The sequence below is a fragment of the Cervus elaphus genome, chromosome 20, assembly GCF_910594005.1.
Source record: "Cervus elaphus chromosome 20, mCerEla1.1, whole genome shotgun sequence".
In the NCBI taxonomy this organism is placed as follows: Eukaryota; Metazoa; Chordata; class Mammalia; order Artiodactyla; family Cervidae; genus Cervus; species Cervus elaphus.
Genome location: NC_057834.1, coordinates 26286350 through 26306694, shown reverse-complemented (window position 1 = coordinate 26306694; position 20345 = coordinate 26286350). Strand labels below are relative to the sequence as shown.

At 47.1% G+C, this 20345-nt stretch overlaps 1 protein-coding gene across 1 annotated transcript in view; it reads right to left on the bottom strand.

Moving 5' to 3' along the window:
- Positions 1 to 2515: 2515 nt before the first annotated feature.
- FAM78B (family with sequence similarity 78 member B) overlaps positions 2516 to 20345 on the bottom strand; it is a 95137-nt gene continuing 77307 nt past the window's right edge. Inside the window, exon 2 of the mRNA XM_043878034.1 lies at positions 2516 to 3265. Coding sequence (XP_043733969.1) covers positions 2743 to 3265 — 523 coding nt within the window. The 3' untranslated portion in view covers positions 2516 to 2742. The remainder of the gene's footprint in view (positions 3266 to 20345) is intronic.

Below are 20345 nucleotides of genomic sequence, written 5' to 3'. Positions count from 1 at the left end.
TGTTTAGAATCCAAATATAGTAGTAAGACCACTCAACTAAAACCTGATCGAGGCACCACACGGACCCCTTTGAACTGACGGCATCTGGTGTCAGACACAGGGGCTGTCAGGGGAAGAAAGGCCTGATGGGGGGACGGAGGTGACCTCACTCTTGTTGGAGAGCCTTTCACTTGCCAATATCCGACGAAGCTGAAAGGTAATGACCGAAAGGCACTATTTCCTTGTAAAGCAACTCTAACTCTAAAATAATAGGCTGCAGAGCAATAGAACATTCTGCCAGGCTGACTTCAGAATTGAGAGACCCAACTACAGATTTCACAGCACTCCCACTGACAATAATCATAATGTATATTTGCATAGTACCTTTAACTTTTATAAGTACCTTCCTATCTATTTCTCTCATTTTTTTTTTACTACCTAATTTTCCAGAAAACTTGCCCAGGGTAATTTCTTTTAAAACTCTAGAAAATGTGAGTTTTCAGTGGGAAAAATGTCTAACTAAGTATGTAGCATTTATAAATATAGATATGCCCATAAGGTTATGCTATATGTAAACATACTTGTGTAAGTCATATCATATTTTCATGGTCAGAAATCTTGTGTAGCATTTTGTAATGTAAAAAAAAAAAATCTTTCCTCTTTAACCTTCTGTTTGTCACAATTTTAGATTTTTAAATATCAGGTTTTCTTAAAGTAGGGCCATAAGGATTAGATTTCAGGATCAGTATCCACACTCCAGAATTCCATAAGGGTAACATCTAATTCAATCACAGGGAGAGATTCCTAATTCTGATGTCAACATGGAAAATTAAGCAGCTTTGTATTTAAACCATGGAGCGCTCTGAGACTACCTCTCCCATAAAATAAGGAGAAATAGGAAAGGACAGGGAAATCCAAATGTAACAGTTGAACTGTTTCTAAATGGAATGTCTCCAGGTCTTCTGTGAGTCACTGATGTGTCATTAATGTGGTGTTATAAATAACTCAGCTTGCCATCAATAACTAGTCTATAAGAGAGTAGTTGGTGGTTAGGGTGTGAGGTTAAAATTTGGAGTGGGTCTGTTAAACCTCTCATGTAAATAAGCACCTACTCCTGTGTCCTGAAGTAACCTGAAGTAAATGAGACTAAACTTAATTTTTAATAAAAGTGATGGACAAGTCTTCCTGCTTTTTTCTTCTCCATCTTCAAACTCAGATAAAAGATAGATCCGTGGAGCCAACCATGGGATTATAATAACTGCATGAACCTTAACTCTCTCATCTCTGAAATTAGGCTGGCAATATCCACTCATAAAATCCACAATGGTACTGTGGGAGTTTTAGAATTATTTTGCATGGAGTGTTTTGAACAAGGATCTATCTATCTATCTATCTATGTATCAAAATTAGCACTATCAAGAATAAAAGGAAAATCTCTTTTGTAATGATTTAAAAGTTCTTTTTGTGGTGATCCTTATGGCAAAGATTGGATACCTTTAAAAAAGTATACTGTCCTGACTAGAGGGAATATAGCTTCTCATCCTTATTGGTTGGATCTCACCAATACAGGTTTGTTTGCTGTGAGTAGTTCAGCTTTTCACTGAGAGTCTGAAGTTAAGCATGAAGAAGCACTTTCTCACAAATGCTCAAGCAGTTAAAGTTGAGCTTCTGTGAAACTGAGCTAAAATAAACACATAGAGATACACAGCATATGTACTGTGTATGCATGAAGGCTACAAGCATGCATGCAGATACGGCCAGCAAGTCTGCCAGCAATCATGCTGGCACATGTGTCTGCATGTGTGGATGTGTTACAGTAAAACACTGTTCTTACTTGTTGAAATGTTCTCGAAACTCTACATGGGTTCATGTTTTATAAACAATTATCTTTTTGTAAATTTAGGGCTGGTAATGGAAAGAGAAGCAGCAGCTGTAAACAAAACCACAATTTGGGTTTCAGTAAAAACATGGTGAAGGCCCCAAATATCACAGCTATTGCAGAATTCAGAAACTATCTATCCAAATACTGGGGTTGAGGATACTCTAAATAAACAGATTTTGGAAAGATGTGGGTAGATGGAATCATTAGGGTCATCATCGACTAGAACCACCGTCAGCACCCTGGACAGTTCCTAGGAGGCTCTCCCGCGGAACGGAACAAATGTCTTGTTTTCTTAGCGTTTCTTTCATTTCAGTGAATGTGTTGATGATCTGATGGCTGACTAACACATGCACAGGTATTACTTTGCAGTAACAAAGTTACCCCCTCCTCTTTCCATTGCCCATTCACTTTCATTCCGCCCCATTCCCCAGCACCCTCCAGTTAGACAATGGGACATATGTCTTACAAACACCTGGTGTGGATGTTTTCACTTTCACTTCTAACTGGTTGGGAAGCAGCATTTGCCACAGGCACTATTTAATTTTGTTTCCATCCCCTGCATCTCACAGGAAAGAAATGGCCAATAGTTCAGATAAAATAATCATCCTGGTCAGCTCCAAAATATGGCTACTTGCATGGTAATCACAGCAAGTCTCTCAGAGCAGTGATTTTCTTTATTCCTAAAAGGAAGGGATTTTTTTCCTAAGGATTATGGTTCTACCACCCAAGGAGCAGCTCTACTCTTCACAAGTGGCTGCAAAGGCTGGCAAACCACGAGGTCTGCTTTGGCTCAGAAACTCAGTTTGGCTCCTGCCACTCCTGGCAACCTCACTGCGTGTCTCAGCGGCATATGCTCCGCACACAGTCAGGCCAGTCTGCTTCTACTTAGGAGGGATCACGACTAGAGGTGGCCCCCGCTTGGGCCTCCACATGAGGACCTGGGCATCGTTGGCATTGGGCTTCACTAGTGCATTGGGGGGTATGGGCTCCATCCGGCTCAGGATCCGGGGCTGCTCCTGCTGAGTCCTGCCCACCAGCCGGGCCCGTTGCCCTAAGAGTTGCAGAGGGTCCACCTCAATGTCCACCCTCATCCTCCACTTGATGGTCTGCAGAATGATCTTCTCTTTCGTCGTCGTGTTCATGGCCACCAGCCAGGTGGTGAAACTTTGGTCCCTCTTGATCCTGGTGAGCAGCGGCACATTGCTGTCGCTCACTGGCACTGCCCATGTCACGCTGGGGTAGAAATTGTCATTCATGCTGACGGAGAACCTGGAGATCTTGTTGGTGGGGCCAACCAGGGTCACAGTTTCCGTGGTGTTCCCGTACCAAGGGTAGCTCACCCCATCTGAGTCACTGATGGCTTTTACTCGCCCTTCCCTCAAGTCAGGCAGTTCCCAGCTTGACCTGGCAAAGCAGAAGAGACGCACAGAAGAGAAGAGGCTGAATGAATTTTTTAAAAGCTGGAGAGGTGCCCACCACTTACTAACAGTCAATTTGGGCAAAATAGGAAGTTTAGAGGGGGAGTTCAGGTAAAAAATTTCTATGCTGTCCTGCTTCAGGATTAAATGAGAACAAATCAAAACAGAACAAAAATAAAATGCAACACCAATGCAAATTAAATTAAGCCATAAGTAGTTCAACAGAGAGCAAAAATCTCAAAGAAGCATTTGTGAGATCCACAAAGGCACCAACTAGCTGCAATAGTATAATTGTAATGAACTATCTAGAGGTATTCAACTGAATAAAAATACCTTCTCAGGAAGTATGAGCTTATGTAAGGTTTGCTTGTTAAGAAAAGATGGTGGTTGAAATTTGACATACTTGTAAGGAAGTTTCAGGTGGAAAGGAGGGCAAAGAGAGTTAAGGTTAAGGTTACACTGATTTCATATGAAATCCCAGTAGTAGAATTTCTACTCAACAGAGAAAAATGTGTACATTCTAGTCATTGGCCAGTCCAGTGTTTAGGAAACCTGCACACAGAAACTCGTAACCGGAGATAATGGTCAGCTCTGGGAAGGCACCTCCGTGAGCAAGCTGAGCCACGGACGGGCATCCATAGTCTACTGTGCTCTTCTCCCACCACCTCTGAGTCCAGCCTGGAAGTCTAACTGCTTAGCTTAGCAATCTCGCCATTCTGGGCACATTGCTACTCCTCCTGGCTGCTTCTAACTCTGAACAGAAGGAAGGAGAAGATATGCCCATATTCTTAGCCCATGTTTCTCCCCCAATGCTATGGAACATTCTCCATCATCATCATCATCATCATAACTGATACTTATTGAGTGCTTACTCTATTCCAACCTCTATGCTGAGTTTTTTATGTTATCTCAGTTAATGCTCAGAATATCCCACAAGATAAATATATCTTTATTTCCATTTATACTTGAGAAGATAGACACAAAAATATTAAGGCACATGCCAAGAGTTCTACAGGTTGTAAGGTGTGGAGCTGGGAGTTGTCTGACTCCAAAGTCTGTGATTTTGACCACTAAGCAACAATGCCTTCTGAAGTGTCATTACATGATGCTGGAAGAAGCCAGAGTGGAGGGGATTCAGGTTATCCAATGATCCAGCAGCTCCCAGAGCAGCCACAGGAAGCTGGACTGGACCCCACTGGGGGGCAGATAGTTAGTCAGCAGAGTCTGGCTATGCAACCTCCATATATCCTTTCCTGGGACCAAGAATAACTCTCAGTAATGTATAAGGATTTATTAATTAAGGAAAGAAAGGAGACTGCGCCACTCATCAGCAAAGAGGTGGTTTTGTTCGATATAAAGTTCTTCCTCTTATGAAGTGACAGAAGAGCCTGCAGGACTTTATACCAATGGCCTGAAAGGGAGCTGCATCGCCAGGTTAACACTGAACTGTCTCAGAATCTTTCATACAAGGACACTAACTGCTGCCTCCTGCTGCCGCCCCCGCCCTGCCCCCCGCCCCAGCATTCCCTATGCTAGTCAGACCCAGCCTGAAGGGAAGGGAAAGCTGGATTGCCTGGAGAGGAGGTGAGCCCACTGCTTCAAGAACCTATTATCTTGCCTCCATGCCCTTAATAACTGCTGGCAATAACTGCAGTGTATAATGGCTAGCAGAAACTAAGTAATATGGATTGACTTGATGCAGAAAGTTGGAGATTTTGTTACCATTTTGTTACCTGTGCTAGCTGTAGCTGGACCAAGGAGTAGCTGCCAGATAATTCTATAGCTGCTTCTTACTGTACAAAAGGGAATCAGTGTTGTTTGAGTGGGATATAATCATACAAGGGTCAGGTCAAGGGAGAACTGAACTGCTTGCTGGGTTGACGAAACAACCACCCTGGAGGTAGCTTTGTGTCCCAAGTCAAAAGGTTGCTACAATTATTCAGTCACAAGGCACTCATTTTCTGTGTTGCTCCAACCTGCTTCTTCACTTTGGTTACAGTGACCAGGCTCTGCTGGCCTGTGGTTCCTCTGTGGGACTGGAGGACAGGTATTCTCAATAGTGTAAAACTGTACTCGCTCTCCTGCCCTAAACACTGGGCCGACTGTGGCATGTTGTTTGGGGAATTTGGCTTGTTATAACACTGTCCTTTTCTGGGCTGAATATCTTGCCATTCAATTATTTTTTTCTATAGAGTATTTACAGTTCATAATTTGCCTCTATTTTCCTACACAGAATTACGTGAGCAGAGACTTGGGCCCAAAGCTTAGTTTGGTCCCAGATTTTCTGAAAACAGAGATAATAAAATAAAGTTGCACTCTTGTGCCTGTCTTGGAAGAGAAGGAAGATACCCTTGTCTTGGAAGATTCTCTGGATCAGAGAAATGAAACAGGCTTCTTAATCATCACAATGGACACGAACTTGAGCAAATTCCAGGAGACAGTGAAAGACAGGGAAGCCTGGAGTGCTGCAGTCCATGGGGTCACAAAGAGTCAGACATGACTCAGCAACTGAACAACAATCATCACATCAAAACAAAGGCATCTGGAAAGTGTAGCCAGTGAATGTGGTGACCTTGGGAGGTTACACACTTGTTCATTCCACCCATTGCTGTGACTTTGCCCACTGCTCTATGGGAATCCCTCAGGTCTGAGGCATGGTCTCTTTCACAGCCCCAGATACCCCAGGACTACAACGGTTAAGGAAGAGTTTGATTTTGGAAGCAGCCAAATCTCATTGTGACTTAAGCCTAGTGATTGGGAGTAGGTTTCTTTCTGAAAGGTATCATATCATTTTTATTTCTTTTATGAAAAATAGCTATTAATGTGCACTCCAAGGTAGTGGTTTTTACAAAAAGAGTTATGCCTATAAAAGGCATAACTGGTTAATGCAGTTTTTAAAATAGTTTTCAAAGAGATCCCTGATAAGTTCCAAGGACAGCACCACAAGAATCATTCTATGACTATTACAACTACTTTGAATGAGATGCCAGAATCACTTCAAATTCCACATGACCCAAACTAAATCCGCCACACCCACCAAAAATTTGAGCTTCCCTGATAGCTCAGTTGGTAAAACATCTGCCTGCAATGCAGGAGACCCCTGTTCAATTCCTGGGTTGGGAAGATCTGCTGGAGAAGGGATAGGCTACCCACTCCAGTATTCCGGCTTGGAGAATTCCATGGACAGTACAGTCGATGGGGGTCACAAAGAGTTGGACACGACTGAGTGACCTTCACCATAAACTTGGTCCTTTCACCCTGTCTCTGCTGCAGGCATTGGTCTGCTGCTCATCCCATCTTCCAGGCCAGAAGTGTGATCATTTTTGGCTCTTCCTCTGCCCTGTCCTAGACTGCCACAGCTACTGTGTGACTGCATATTGTGAATTTTTCCCCATAAATGATGCTTGACTTTATCTCCCTTTCTCCATCAAACTCTCACTGCCCTCATTTAATCCGAGCCCTCAGGATCTCTGACCTGGTCTACTAGAATGGTCCACAACTGGTCTCTCTGCATCCAACTCTGATCCCTCTTAAATTCATCTTCCAGGCTGCACTGATGTGCAAATATGCAGATATGATTATGTCTTTTCTCTGCCTAAAACCCTTCATAGTCTCCTTTACATGGACATCACTGGCATCACCTACAGGAAAAATTCCAGTTCCTTAATAGGACGTTTGTCGCCCTCCTTGGTCTGGCCTTCCTGTCCCCATAAACCATGCTGTTTCTCGCCTCTGCCCCTTTGCTCATGTCGTGCCTTCTACCTGCACTGCTCTTTCCTCTCCTAAAGTCTTACTGTGTGTAACTACCTGATATTTGAGAATCATTGCACCTCCTCCAGGAAGCTTTCTTCTGCACTTCCATGGATATCTCCAAGTCCTTATAGGTCCCAGATTTTAATTATCTGGAAGGCTTGCCCCTTTGCCCCCATCATTCCTGGCAATCTTTCATGATTTCTTGAATCTCAGTGCAATCTTTCCTGATCGCCATGTTTAAAATCAAAACTTCCTGCCCCAGCCCTCACCACCCCCCATCTTTGCTTCATTTTTCTCTATAGCACTGTCTAATATAGTATACTGGCCTTCCCTTGTGGCTCAGAGGGTAAAGTGTCTGCCTGCAATGCAGGAGACCTGGGTTCGATCCCTGGGTCAGGAAGATCCCCTGGAGAAGGAAATGGCAACTCATTCCAGCACTCTTGCATGGAAAATCCCATGGGAGAAGTCCAGTGGGTTGCAGTCCATGGGGTCACAAAAGTGCTGGGCATGACTTAGCTCCTGAGCATGGGTAAGGAAAAGAGAACTATGCAAAGTCACATAGATGGGAAGGGGTGGTGCCAGGATTTAAAGACAAATCTCCTTGACCTCAAACTCTGCCTTTTCCACTGCATCACACTTGTGGGAACAGCTCCTTTGAATTCTGTCTCTCACATTTCCTTCCTTGAAGTCTTGGTGTGATGGATGCAGGAAGCACCAAGGCTGCCCTCAGGAGTCTTGGATATCAGTCCCAAGGTGGCCGCCAGCTGACCTTAGCAAGTCAGCCTCAGGCTGTTCATGTGTAAAATGGGAAGAAAAAATAAGCCCACCTCCTTAATCTCAGGGCTATTTCAAGGATCAGATGAAGTGATGTGATGTGTGAATAACTGCTTTGTAAACTGTAACACACTAAGTCAACATTAATTCTTATCATCTCATTCCCCTCCTTCTCCAACAACCCATCTCCTCACTGTGATAAACACAGTGTTTTTGTTTTAGACAATCAGCCATTGACCCAAAGCTCACAGTTAATGGACTCGCCAATGGAGCTAATAATGAAAACATCGATTATTGCAACCTTCATGCTTTCTGAATCCCGTTTCTAGAATAAAGAGGCAAATCTCAATCAAACAAGCTTATGTGAAGCATTTCATTCAAATAAGCAGTCCCTGGGTTTAAGTACAGGCCTCCACCCAGACCCAGCCGGTTTTCCCGGTGTCCATGAGGGCCAGAGCAACCTCTCTGAGGGAGCCTGGCTTTGCTCTCGTGGAAGCCCTGTGGTCATCAAGTGGATGGGGGCAGGGGCAGCAGCCTTGTTGAAGGCGGGGAGGGGCCGGTGTGCGGGATGCTGCTGACACTAACGACCTCTGATGGAGACTGGAATGGGAGTCAGAGAACCACACCAGAGAGGGCAGATGGCTTCAAGCCTGTAGAGCTGCCAGGGAAGGCTCCGAGATCCTGGGTGGTTTTACCCACCAAGCCTAGGTAAGAAGAGCCCCTGCCTGGCCCTACACTTGAGAGAGACCCACTCTAGTATCTCCTGGCCATGCCCTTACATGGTGGGCAGGGAGTCTGTGGGGCCAAGAGGGCATGCCCACCTATAACCTGGGCCCCTCCTTAAAGATCCTCCTCTGGGTATCTGAGATTCAGCTCAGATGGCCCCAAACTTGCCTTCAGGGTCTACATAGGCCTTTTTCCTGGTCTATTTTCCTGACGGTAGTCCACACCACCTGTGTGTGTACCCCTGGACCCAAGGTGTTTGTACTCATGGAGTTTGCACATGCCTCTGTATGATGAACCACATCTTGATGTGATGCAGAGCACGGGGAAGGAAGAGCGATGGAACTAGGTCCTGAGGGCCGGGTATGACACAGAGCAAGGGGAAGGAAGAGCCGTGGAACTAGGTCCTGAGGGTCGGGGACACCTATGCGGCTGTATCTGGCACAGAACTTTGGGAGCTTAAGAATTCTAAACCTGAACCTGGCTCTCCAGGTTGTTATAAAGATACATCTGTTAAGGTCAGAGGATAGAACTTAGCATTTTGTTAGTATGACTTTTACATTTAGCATTGTTAGTTTGACTTAAAATTAATATTCAAAAATATGGTATGTGGGCCTTCATGCTTCTCTTGGACCATGAAAATATTAGGGGTAGGTAAGAGGTGGGACTCATTGGAAAAGATTGTGATACTGCGAAAGACTGAAGGCAGGAGGAGAATGGGATGACAGAGGGCGAGATGGTCGGATGGCATCATCAAATCAATGGACATGAGTTTGAGCAAACTCCAGGAGATGGACAGGGAAGCCTGGTGTGCTGCAGTCCATGGGGTCACAAAGAGTTGGACAAGACCGAGTGATTGAACAACAGCAAGAGGTGGGAGATCTCTAGTCACAGCTCTGGAACCATGGACAGTTCCAATTCTGAATTTTCTCTGGGTATGTGAGTTTTATTCATATCCATTTAGTCTTAACTCTTGGAAATAGCGTTGCATCTACCTCTTACATGGACTGCATGAGGTGGACACCATTCCACTTTCCATTATAATAATAAAAAACCTGCTTAAGGTCATCCAGCTAGTGCTGGGCAGAATTGAGTTGAGAACACAAGATCTTATTCTAAATTCCCTCCACTGACTCTCTAGTATTAAATGAGTGCTCCAAAGGCTCTGAAAAATAATAACAGTCATGGATGATAATGACTGGCACACACACTATCAGCATACCCCTTGCTAAAATATTAAAACATTTTTGGAACAATTACTAAACTGACTCCCCTCTCCCTAGAAGCGCCCTCCCAGGCTACCCAGGTTCTTCCTTGGGCCCTGGTTCTGTCCAACAACTGAAGGGTTAGTGCAGGCATGGCAGAGGACACATTTCGCCGCTGATTCTCCGTCCTGGTCATGTCACAGGCCGTGTTCTGAGAGTCTGTGGCCTAACCACCATGACAAGCCTGCTCTTAAAGGAAGTCTGACCGCTGTGTAAACGTCACTGCATTTAGATGGTGGAAAAGAGACCCCTACTTGTTTCTCATGGTTTGAACCTATGGAGTTACCAGTCAGGAGTTTGGAAAGTTTAAAGAGCACACCAGGTTTTCTGAGAATTCAGCTTTCCTTCTCCCGACTGTGTTAGGAGCCCTGTGCCCATGTCCCAGCAAACCTCCTGCTCTGCATCACTTCTGGCAGATGCAGCACCCAGCATCTTTCCTCCCCCCAACCCCCTGCAGAAGAGGCTCTGGAAGCAGCAGTCCAAGGCAGGCAGGGAGGTGGAGAGGGAGAGGATGGAGAAAGCCCAGTGGGGACAGGGCTCACGGCTGGAAGAGGGCTGAGGTGGGGGTGGGGTGAAGCCAACACCCTGTGTCACCCAGGGGAGTTATGAAGCCACGGCCCCTTGGCTCCCACAGGCACCAGTCCCAGCCCGGGTGCTGGAACACGTACTGATTCTCAGATGGTCTGCACCATGATTACAGAGTAAGTTTTAAAATTAGGTTTTTCCTCATTCTGCTCTGTTTATGTCAGACTCTTGAGAAGCCTGTAAATACCACCCTCCTACCTCCCCCTCCGCCCTCTTCCTTCCTGACCACATCCTTTTCTTTCTGGCACACAGGGAGGCATTTTTTCCCCCACAGCAGAAAAGACAATTTCCAGTGTTTTTAAAGAGTCATCAGTGTTGGGCAAGACTCCATGTTTAAGTGAAAGGCTTCTTTGGTCAGTCACCCTCATGTTCTGTTTAGACTGGGTTTCTCTACCACTGGAGACACCTTCTTAGTATGTACTTATCCTTCACCACTTGGAGGTCAGTGACCATCTCAAAGCCCCTGTCTCAGAGGCCTCTCCTGGGCTGTCTTATTTGACAGCTCTGAGGTCTTGGATCAGTGGCCAGTTTTCTGGGTCACGTCTGAGGATGGTTTGTCTCTGACTCCAGTTCTGAGTTTCTTGGAGCAAAGTCCTTTCCCCACGGAGCAAGAGTGAGCTGCAGGCCAGGGTAGCTTTACCTGGGAGATCCTCACGCACCTGTGGGGTGGGAGTGAGGAGCTATGTCTCTTACAGAGCTGACCAGGCCCTGCACATGAGGGTCTGTATCCACCCTCAAAGAGCTCACAGCCAGCCTGAGGTGACAGACCACACGTCCTGATGAGCTGGAGACCAGAATTCACATTTTCTCTCTGTGTGCGTGGCCCTCATCCTGCTCCTCATCATTTCTCCTCTCACTGGGAAGCTGCAATGACCTCCTTGCTGGGCCCCAGATCTAAGCTTGCTCTACCCCCACAAGCCACAAATGTGGTTTTTAAGAAATGTAAGTCAGGTCACGCCTCACTTCTCTGAAAACTCCTATGATGGTTTCTCTTACACTTAACATCCACAATGCATTATTTGCCCCCTGTCAGTTCTCCAGCCTCATCTCCACTGCCTTCCCCAGCTCCTTATACTCCACCAACACTGGCTGTCCTCATCCTGGAACAAGACACGTTCCCACGTCTGGGCCTTGGGACTTGCTGTTCTCTTTGCCCAGAGCTCTCTTCTCCCAGTTCTTTCAATGCTTGGCTCCTTTCCATCCTCAATTTGCAGTTACAAGTCACCTCCTGAGAGGGGCTGCCAACAGCGTGTGAACTTCCGTGTGCTGCATCTGCCTGTCCCCGCGCCTGTCTCCCCACCAAACCCGAGCATCTTAAAGATGGGGACGCTGCATCTCCAGGGCTGAGCCCAGGGCAGGAACTTCCTTCAAGCTGCTGCAATGAGGGGCTGAGTGTTCCCTGTAGAATAAGCAAAGCAGGCTAATGAGGCGAGTTCTAGAGGGCAGCAGAGGGGATGAGATGAGAAAGGCTCTTCAAGAGACCAGGGGGACAGGCCAAAGGAGTGCAAAGGGATCGGATGAAGATGTATCAGGACAAGTGTCCTGGGGCTTCTGGCTCGGTGCTGAGTGCCCTCCTTCTGACAGGCAGCCCTGCCCATGGGCCCGGCCCCCCAGGCAGTGGGAGAGGCCATAGGAGACAGGTGGCGGGGGTGCACAATCGGGCATGGCATCCCTTGAAGCAGACAGATGGTGGGCCAAAGAAGAGGGAAAGTGGACATGTGTTTTTTTCTTTTTATTTTGGAATTCTGCTACTACAGGGAGAATCTTAGTTAAACTTTAAAAAAGACATTGTTGGGTGGAGAGCATCAAAATGTTAAAAGTATGATGATAAGATTATGGGTATTTCCTTTTATTTTTATTTTGTATGCCTTCTCATTTAAAAGAGAGGTTTCCCTGGTAGCTCAGTGGTAAAGAATCTGCCTGCAGTGCAGGAGACCTGGGTTTGATCCCAGGGTCGGCAAGATCCCCTGGAGAAGGAAATGGCAACCCACTCTAGTATCCTCACCTGGAAAATCCCATGGACAGAGGAGTCTGGCAGGCTGCAGTCCATGGGTCGCAAAGAGTTGCGCATGACTGAGTGACTAACACTGCGTCACTGGGCTTATATAAAAAATAATTAATGTGTATCTATTCTGTAATCAAAAGTGATGAGATGCTTCACAGGATTGCATGTCATGAGCATGAAGCATTTGGGGAGAAAAAAGAGGAAGAGGAGTGGAACAAAATGTAAGATGAATTGAGCTGGGCAGGCGAGTGGCGACTGGAGGTGACATGGGGAGGCAGTGGGTGGGGCTGACACTGACCTATGGGTAGCTCTGGACAGTACTTTCTGAAGCGCCACACAGCCTTGGGCAAACAGCTAGGCTTCTGGGGTTTTCAGTCTCCAACAAGGATGGGAATAATAACAAAACCTATCTTATAGGTTGCTTTTAGAAATAAATGAGAAAGTTTTGCAAAGCAATCTCTTTAGTGCCTGGCACAGACTAGGTGCTTCATGAATGGGAACTGTTATTAAAGACACAGCTCATTTAGGGAGAATGTTGACTGGCTGGGACCCAAGCATCCTCAAAGGGTAATACCTCAAAGGAGGTATTTCCTCCTTTTATGCAGGTGATGTGGGTACCTGAGTATATCCCCTCCATCCCAGCTATGGTTTTTCCAGTAGTCACCTATGGATGTGAGAGTTAGACCATAAAGAAAGCTGTGAAAGTCACTCGGTCGTGTCTGACTCTTTGTGACCCCCTTGGAATTCTCCAGGCCAGAATATTGGAGTGGGTAGCCTTTCCCTTCTCCAGGGGATCTTCCCAACCCAGGGATCAAACCCAGGTCTCCTGCATTGCAGGTGGATTCTTTACCAACTGAGCTATCAGGGAAAGCTGAGTGCTGAAGAATTGATGCTTTTGAACTGTGGTGTTTAAAAAGACTCTTGAGAGTCCCTTTGACAGCAAGGAAATCAAACCAGTCCATCCTAGAGGAAATCAGTCCTGAATGTTCATTGGAAGGACTGATGCTGATGCTGAAGCTCCAATACTGTGGCCACCTGATGCAAAGAGCTGACTCATTGGAAAAGACCCTGATGCTGTAAAAGATTGAAGGCTGGAGGAGAAGGGGACGACAGAGGATGAGATGGTTGGATGGCCTTACCAACTCGAAGCACATGAGTTTGAGACAGCTCTAGGAGCTGGTGATGGACAGGGAAGCCTGATGTGCTGCAGTCCACGGCATTGCAAAGTGTTGGACATGACTGAGCAACTGAACTGAATTGAACTTTCTTCTCAACATTGAGTCAGACTTTGTGGTTAACACAGAGGACCAAGGACACCAACGCTCTCAAATTTTGCATACAATTTCACGGGAGAACAGTTTTCAATTTAAAATACCTCTTTTGGAAGCTACTAGCCTGGTGAGAGACTACCCTCTCATGCTCTTCTGGGATGACTTGTGGGGCTCCTTCTCCAATACCAGCCCTTTCATCCTCAATTTCTTCATCTGTAAAACTGAGAGAATGAAACAAACAGCCTCATGAATAAGGACATGTTCAGCTCTTATCCTCTTTGACCAAAGACCTCAGTCCTTGTGCTGATGGCCAGTGGGGTTTCCAGGGCCACAGAGGAAGAAGCTCTGCTTTCAGAAGAGAAGTGTTGGGGGTGCTCCCCAAGGACAGGGAAGAGCACTGTCCCAGAACACAAGATCCAGCACAGATTGTCCTCCCTGAGATCCAAGGACCCTGGGGACTTACGGTGGCTTCCCTTCATCCACACTCCACTCCAGGGTCTGACAGCCTCCTGACTGAGGTTCCTGAACTACCTGCAGCTGGGGAGCCACTGCAGTTCTTGAGCCCCGATGGGTGTCTCTGACTTGCCAGTTGGCAGGCTTCTAACCTGTGCCTTGGTGGTGGAAGGAGACACCATACCTGCCTTCACATGGCCTGGATCCCAGCCCCAAGCCAGACAGGCCTCCCCTATAGTTCCCAATGGAGCCTAAAATCTGGGAGCTTTGTGATGATGAAAGGCCTTTGACAGTGTGAATACCCAATCTCTTTCTTTCTTTGCATTTTTCTTCTTGTTTCTGACTGGGAGGAGGTGTGGTTCACTTCTTTCTTTTTCTGTTACTTAAGTAGGATTCCTAGTATGGAATCTTTTGTTGATCCTGGGGGTGGACATGTTGAGGTCCTCCCATTTACTCCATCTCAGTGAACTGACACCATCTGGCCCTGCGTGCTCTGCAGTCTCATTGACTCTTTTACCCCAGAATATATGCAGCTTTAACTGTTATTTATACAGATACGGCTAGTTTTCTGGGGGCTGAATCTGATGGTGGCACATATGTATGATGAAAGCAATAAGAAGAAGTTTGGCTGGGAGCCCTGGGCAGCCCAGAGGAGGAGACAGACACTCTGCCACCCCAGTCTGTCATCTGCACCTAACATGGATGGGGGCTGAGGCCAGAACTCAGACGTCTTCCTATCTGTTGGCCTGGACAGCAGTTATTGTGATTTCTAGATTTCCATCTAATTTGAGGACTATTAAGGGGAAAAATTCTTCAAGATCAAGGAGATATGGGTAATGACACAATTGCCAAATCTTCCCCAAGATGAGCAGGAAGTCACTAGACATTCACCATCTGAGTGAATGAATTAACCAGAGCAGGACTCCCAGGCACAAGTCTCTGTGCAGGCTTGCAGGGGCACTGCTCACCCTCTGGTGTTAGGGAGCATCCTCACCTTTCTCCTGCTTCTGGTTACAGAGGTCTCAGGGACCAAGTGAGAAATGACCATGATCTGGACGTGTCTGCTTGCCATTTGTTTAAACCTAGCTCCTCGGACCAGAGCCGCGTAAGGCTCAGTGATCCCAGCCTGGAGAGGAGGAAATGTGGCCCCCTTCCACTCTTGCCCACCCCACCAGCTGGCCCTGAGGAACAACCCACAGAGGTCTGGATGCTTTGGGGGACTAGAGTTAGGGAGGCAGGTAGAGAGGCTAACAGACTGTGGCCTGTGCCACTGACCCAAGGCTGGGGCTCAAGAGTGGCCCAAGGATTTGGGTGCGAGGGGTGGGCGGCCAATGCAGGGTCTTGGGGGGTGGGCTCCCTGGCCTCAGTGGTCTAGAGGAGGTAAAGTCTGGAAGTTGGGAAATAAAGTCAAAGTTAAAAATACATTAATTGGAGCAAGAACAAGAGCAGGAGAATCAGATTGAGCAAAACAGCCACGCTGACGAGGTTGAGAAGATCAAGGCAGACAGAGGGGAGAATCTCAGAAGTCAGGTCTTACTAACACCCCTACTACTCATAAGCGCTGGAGGCTTACTGCATGCCAAGCAAATCTACTAGATGCCTGATACATCAGCTGCAAAGGAGGCACTGCTACTCCCTGCACCCTTTTTCTCCCCACTTAACGGAACTGAGGTTAAACCACTTGGCAAAGTCACAAAGCAAGTAGGCGGCTGAGCTGGTGTGAACCTAACTCTCTAGTACCTGTGCATACCTTTTGCCTGGAACCAAAGGTATTGACCAACGTTCCCTAACTTGATTGCTTGAGTGGCCCCCAAACACTGGTTCTCTGTACAGGTGACACGTAGCTGACACTGCAGGTCCCCAGGGGAGGCATGATGGCAGAAGGACAAGAGTGCTGGCTGCTGCCGGCTGGCTGCTGGGACCAGTCCTCTCTCCCCAGTACTGGGCCAGGTGCGGCTGCGAGCCACATTGGCAGAATATGGATATGCCTGTTCCCCTTCTCCCAGCTGCCAAATCCTTCCACCGCTTCTTCAGGGAGCTCCTATATTCTGCCAAATAATGGCCAAGGTATTATTAGTAGCTGAGTTGGTAAAGAATCTGCCTGCAAAGCAGGAGACCTAGGTTCAGTCCCTGGGTCGGGAAGATCCCCTGGAGAAGGCAATGGGAACCCACTCCAGTACTGTTGCCTGGAGACTTCCATGGACAGAGGAGTCTGGCAGGCTGCAATCCACGGGATCGCAAAGAGTCGGACATGACTGTGTGGCTTCCTGTCACTTTCAGTGGCAAAGGAGGCAGAGGGAAGGGTCAGCTTCACCAGGTTCAGCCAAGGAGAGAGGCAGACACAGAGACACAGAGCAGACCAGGCTGAGGATGGAGGTGGGGCCGTGCAGCCGCACAGCTGACTGTTCTCATTAGCTTCCCACTTCGTGTTCACCCCCGGCCACATTTCACCACAGGCTGAGCAGGGCAGCAGATGTGGGGAGTTACTGGCAGCAGCTAAGCTGGGGGCAGACCATGAGGATGCTAGCAGCTTAGTGTGTGTTCTGGCGACAGAGCCATGAAGACAGGCGCCTGCTTAGCACATGGAAGGCGCACCTGTGTGTGCAGGGGTTTGATATCTGCACACATGTGGGCTCAGAGGGCTTCACGTGGGGCGTATCGGTGTTTCCCCAGCGCGGCATGTCCAGGAAGGATGTCCCTCCGGGCTCCAGAGGAGGTAAATGCTTCACACACTTGTCCTCGTTGCATCTGTATCACTACCAGGTGCTCTCTGTTGGGTTGATCAAAAAGTTCGTTCGGGCTTTTCTGTTAAATGTGACGGAAAAACCCAAACAAACTTTCTGGCCAACCCAATATTGCTCTTGCTCAGTCACTTCAGTTGTGTCTGACTCTCTGCAACCCTATGGACCACAGCCCGCCAGGCTCCCCTGTCCATGGGATTCTCCAGGCAAAAATACTGGAGTGGGTTGCCATTTCCTTCTCCAGTGATAAAGTATGAAGTGAGTGAAGTGAAGCCGCTCAGTCGTGTCTGACTCCTTGCAACCCCATGGACTGTAGCCTACCAGGCTCCTCCATCCAAGGGATTTTCCAGGCAAGAGTACTGAAGTGGGTTGTCATTTCCTTCTCCAACCCAATGTTATTGCCATCCTATCTTGCAAAGGGGGAAACAGATGTAGAAAGATTCAGAGGTGCCCAGGATCACGTGACTGGTAACCATGAGGCCAGGATTCACACCCAAGCAGTTCTCTCCATGGCCCATATTCAGGTACTTGGCTCTTTAGAGACAGAGAAAAATACTTTTTTCTTGAGCACCTCCCATGCTTCAGGCAGCATGCTAGGTCCTTGGTCAACTTGTCCAGGCTTCATAATTGTCCTTGTGAAGGAGGCAGAGCCCTGACTTAGAAATGCAGCAACTTAGATTGACAGAAGTTGGTAACCTATCTACATCCTCCTGGCTAGTAACTGCAGAGCTGAGATTTAGCCCAAGAGAGATGCCTCGATGCTGTGCTTTCCCCTAACGTGGGAAAGAGCATGGTGTGCCTCCTACATGACGGTATAGTGTTTCCAATTTTAAGAAGTTACACTACAACAGGCCCTCGGCATCCAAAGGTTCTGCATCCACAGATTCAACCAACAGTGGATTGAAAATATTGGGAAAAAATTTTCAGAAAGTTCCAAAAAGCAAACTCAAATTTGCCACTGTTGTTGTTCATCAGTCATGTCTGACTCTTTGCAACCCCATGGACTGCAGCATGCCAGGCTTCCCTGCCCTTAAATGTCTCCTGGAGTTGGCTCAAACTCAAATCCATTGAGTCGGTGGTGCCATCCAACCATCTCATCCTCAGTCATCCCCATCTCTTCCTGCCAACTATTTACATAGCACAAATGGCAACCCACTCCAGTACTCTTGCCTGGAGAATCCCATGGGCGGAGGAGCCTGGTAGGCTACAGTCCATGGGGTCGCAAATAGTTGGACACGACTGAGCGACTTCACTTCACTTCACTTCTACATTGTATTTACAACTATTTACACATTTATATTGTGTTAGGTATTACACCTAGGCATAAGTAACCTAGAGATGATTTAAAGTATATAGGAAGACTTCCCCGGTAATCCAGTGGTTAAGACTCCATGCTTCCAATGTAGGGGCCACAGGTTTGACCCCTAGTCAGGGAACTAAGATGCCATTGAGTGTGGCCAAAAAAAAAAAAAAAAAAAAGTATACGGGAGAATGTGTGTATGGTATATGCAAATACTATGCCATTTTATATAATGGACTTGGGCATTCCCAGATTCTGGTATATTCTGGGGGTCCTGGAACCAATATCCTGTGAATATTGAGGGACAACTGTATTTATTGACACTGCTTTGCTTGTTGATTGTTTAATTCCTTTAACATGTAATTTTTGAAGTCCTCTGTGTCCAAGGCAACATGAGGGAGGGAACCAAAGCTGGCTGTAGTCTGGCTCCCAGTGGGTATGTGAGGAGGAAGGAGGAAGGTGAGAAGTGCTGCTCAAACAGAGAACATTTTGGGGGTGTTGGGGATGTACTTAGTACTTTATTCTTGATGCTACTGTAAATGGGATTGTTTCCTAATTTCCTGTTCAGATAGTTCATTATTAGTGTATGGAGATGCAGATGATTCAGGGAGCACCTGCATCTGCCACTGTTCCTTTCTGCACCCTGGGGAAGGTGGCTCAGGAGTCAGCCTTTCCCAATGTGAAGTCCAGGCTTACACCCTTTGAACCAGTTCCCTTCAAGCCATGGATCACCTCCATCAAACACTCAGGGGACTGGCTCTTTCCCTTGGATGGATCATCTCTGCTCTGATGATTCTGGTGTCAGCCTGAGAGCCAGGAGGAGAGCTAGCTTTCAACAGAGGCCTCTGGAATCTCATGCTTTTTAGAGGGTCAGTTGAAAGCAGGAGCTTTATGACTTTTCCTTTATTTGAGAGCCCATCAAAGCCATATGGGAGCTACTGTGGATTCAGAAAGAACACCAGCATCACACCTGCATGGCCTGTAGGCCCACCATGTTCCACTTCACTCTCCTTCCAAGGGAATTTTCTTTCTTCTGCAGACCCTGCTGGGTGGGGCAGAAAAAACACTGGGAGGCAGAAGCTCCAGGTCCACATTCCCAGCTGTCGCTCAGCGGCTTGACTCTCATGAGCCACATTCTCCTAGGCCTCAGTTGTCTGAGCTGTAGAATGGAGATAATAACGCCGTCTTGTGGATCCACCATGTGAGTTACATGAGAAGTAAGTGAAATGCTAGGTTTTATGTCCATTACAACTTCTAGGTTTCACCAAGTAACTTTCAGCTACAGTCAAGTCATTTCCACCCTCTGAATCTCTGTGAAGGGCTGCTTGATTAGTCTAGCCCACCTGACTTCCAGAGGGCTGTGTGACTTCTTCCCAGATGCACGGGCACAGGAAGCAGATGCCGGATTAATCTGGGGTTTGGGTTTTGCTAGGCTGGTGGCCTCCCCAGTTTACGACACTTCAAAGGCTTCCTATCACAGGTAGAATAAAACGAAGAACCCTGACTTGCTCCACATGGCCTTACCTACTCTGGTCTCTGACTCTCTCCCCAGCTTCATCTTGCACTGCACTCCCTGTGCTCCCAGCTCTCCATCCCCGCCAGCTTCCATTATAGTTCTGAAACATGCCTTCTCTTTCCTGACTCAGGGCCTTGGCACATGCTGTTGAGAAAGCCCTTTTCCACTGTCAGTGTGGATAACTGAGTAATCTTAGCTGTCAGTGCAAGTATTACTTCCTCTGGGATCTTCTGGTCTGCATGTGATCGCTGAACTAAACTAGGTCTTTTATTGAGCCTAGATTAATAGAACATATCACCGTTTGCAATTACATATGTGTGAATGCGTTTATGGCTTAATCTCTGCCTCTTCATGTTTGACTGGACATGTAGACTCTGATGACTGTTATAGACTCAGCAGCTGCCAGAGTCCGGCTCATGTTGCTTTTTCATGAGTTTGTGGAAGGGTGAACGTCTGCAGAAGAGGCAAGAGGATGGAGAGTGTTGCAAAATGAGTGATGATAATAATGCACCTGAGAGGTGAGGAGGCAGGGAGAAAGCAGAGGGCTCTATGAGATGGAAGTTAAGTCCAGGGGAAGATCCGAGTGTTTGAATTTAAGATTTCATAGGAGCAATCTTGAAGGATGGTCTGTTTTGAAGCTTCCAGAAAGGGTACGTGCTGCCTCCTGATTGGGTCTTGTG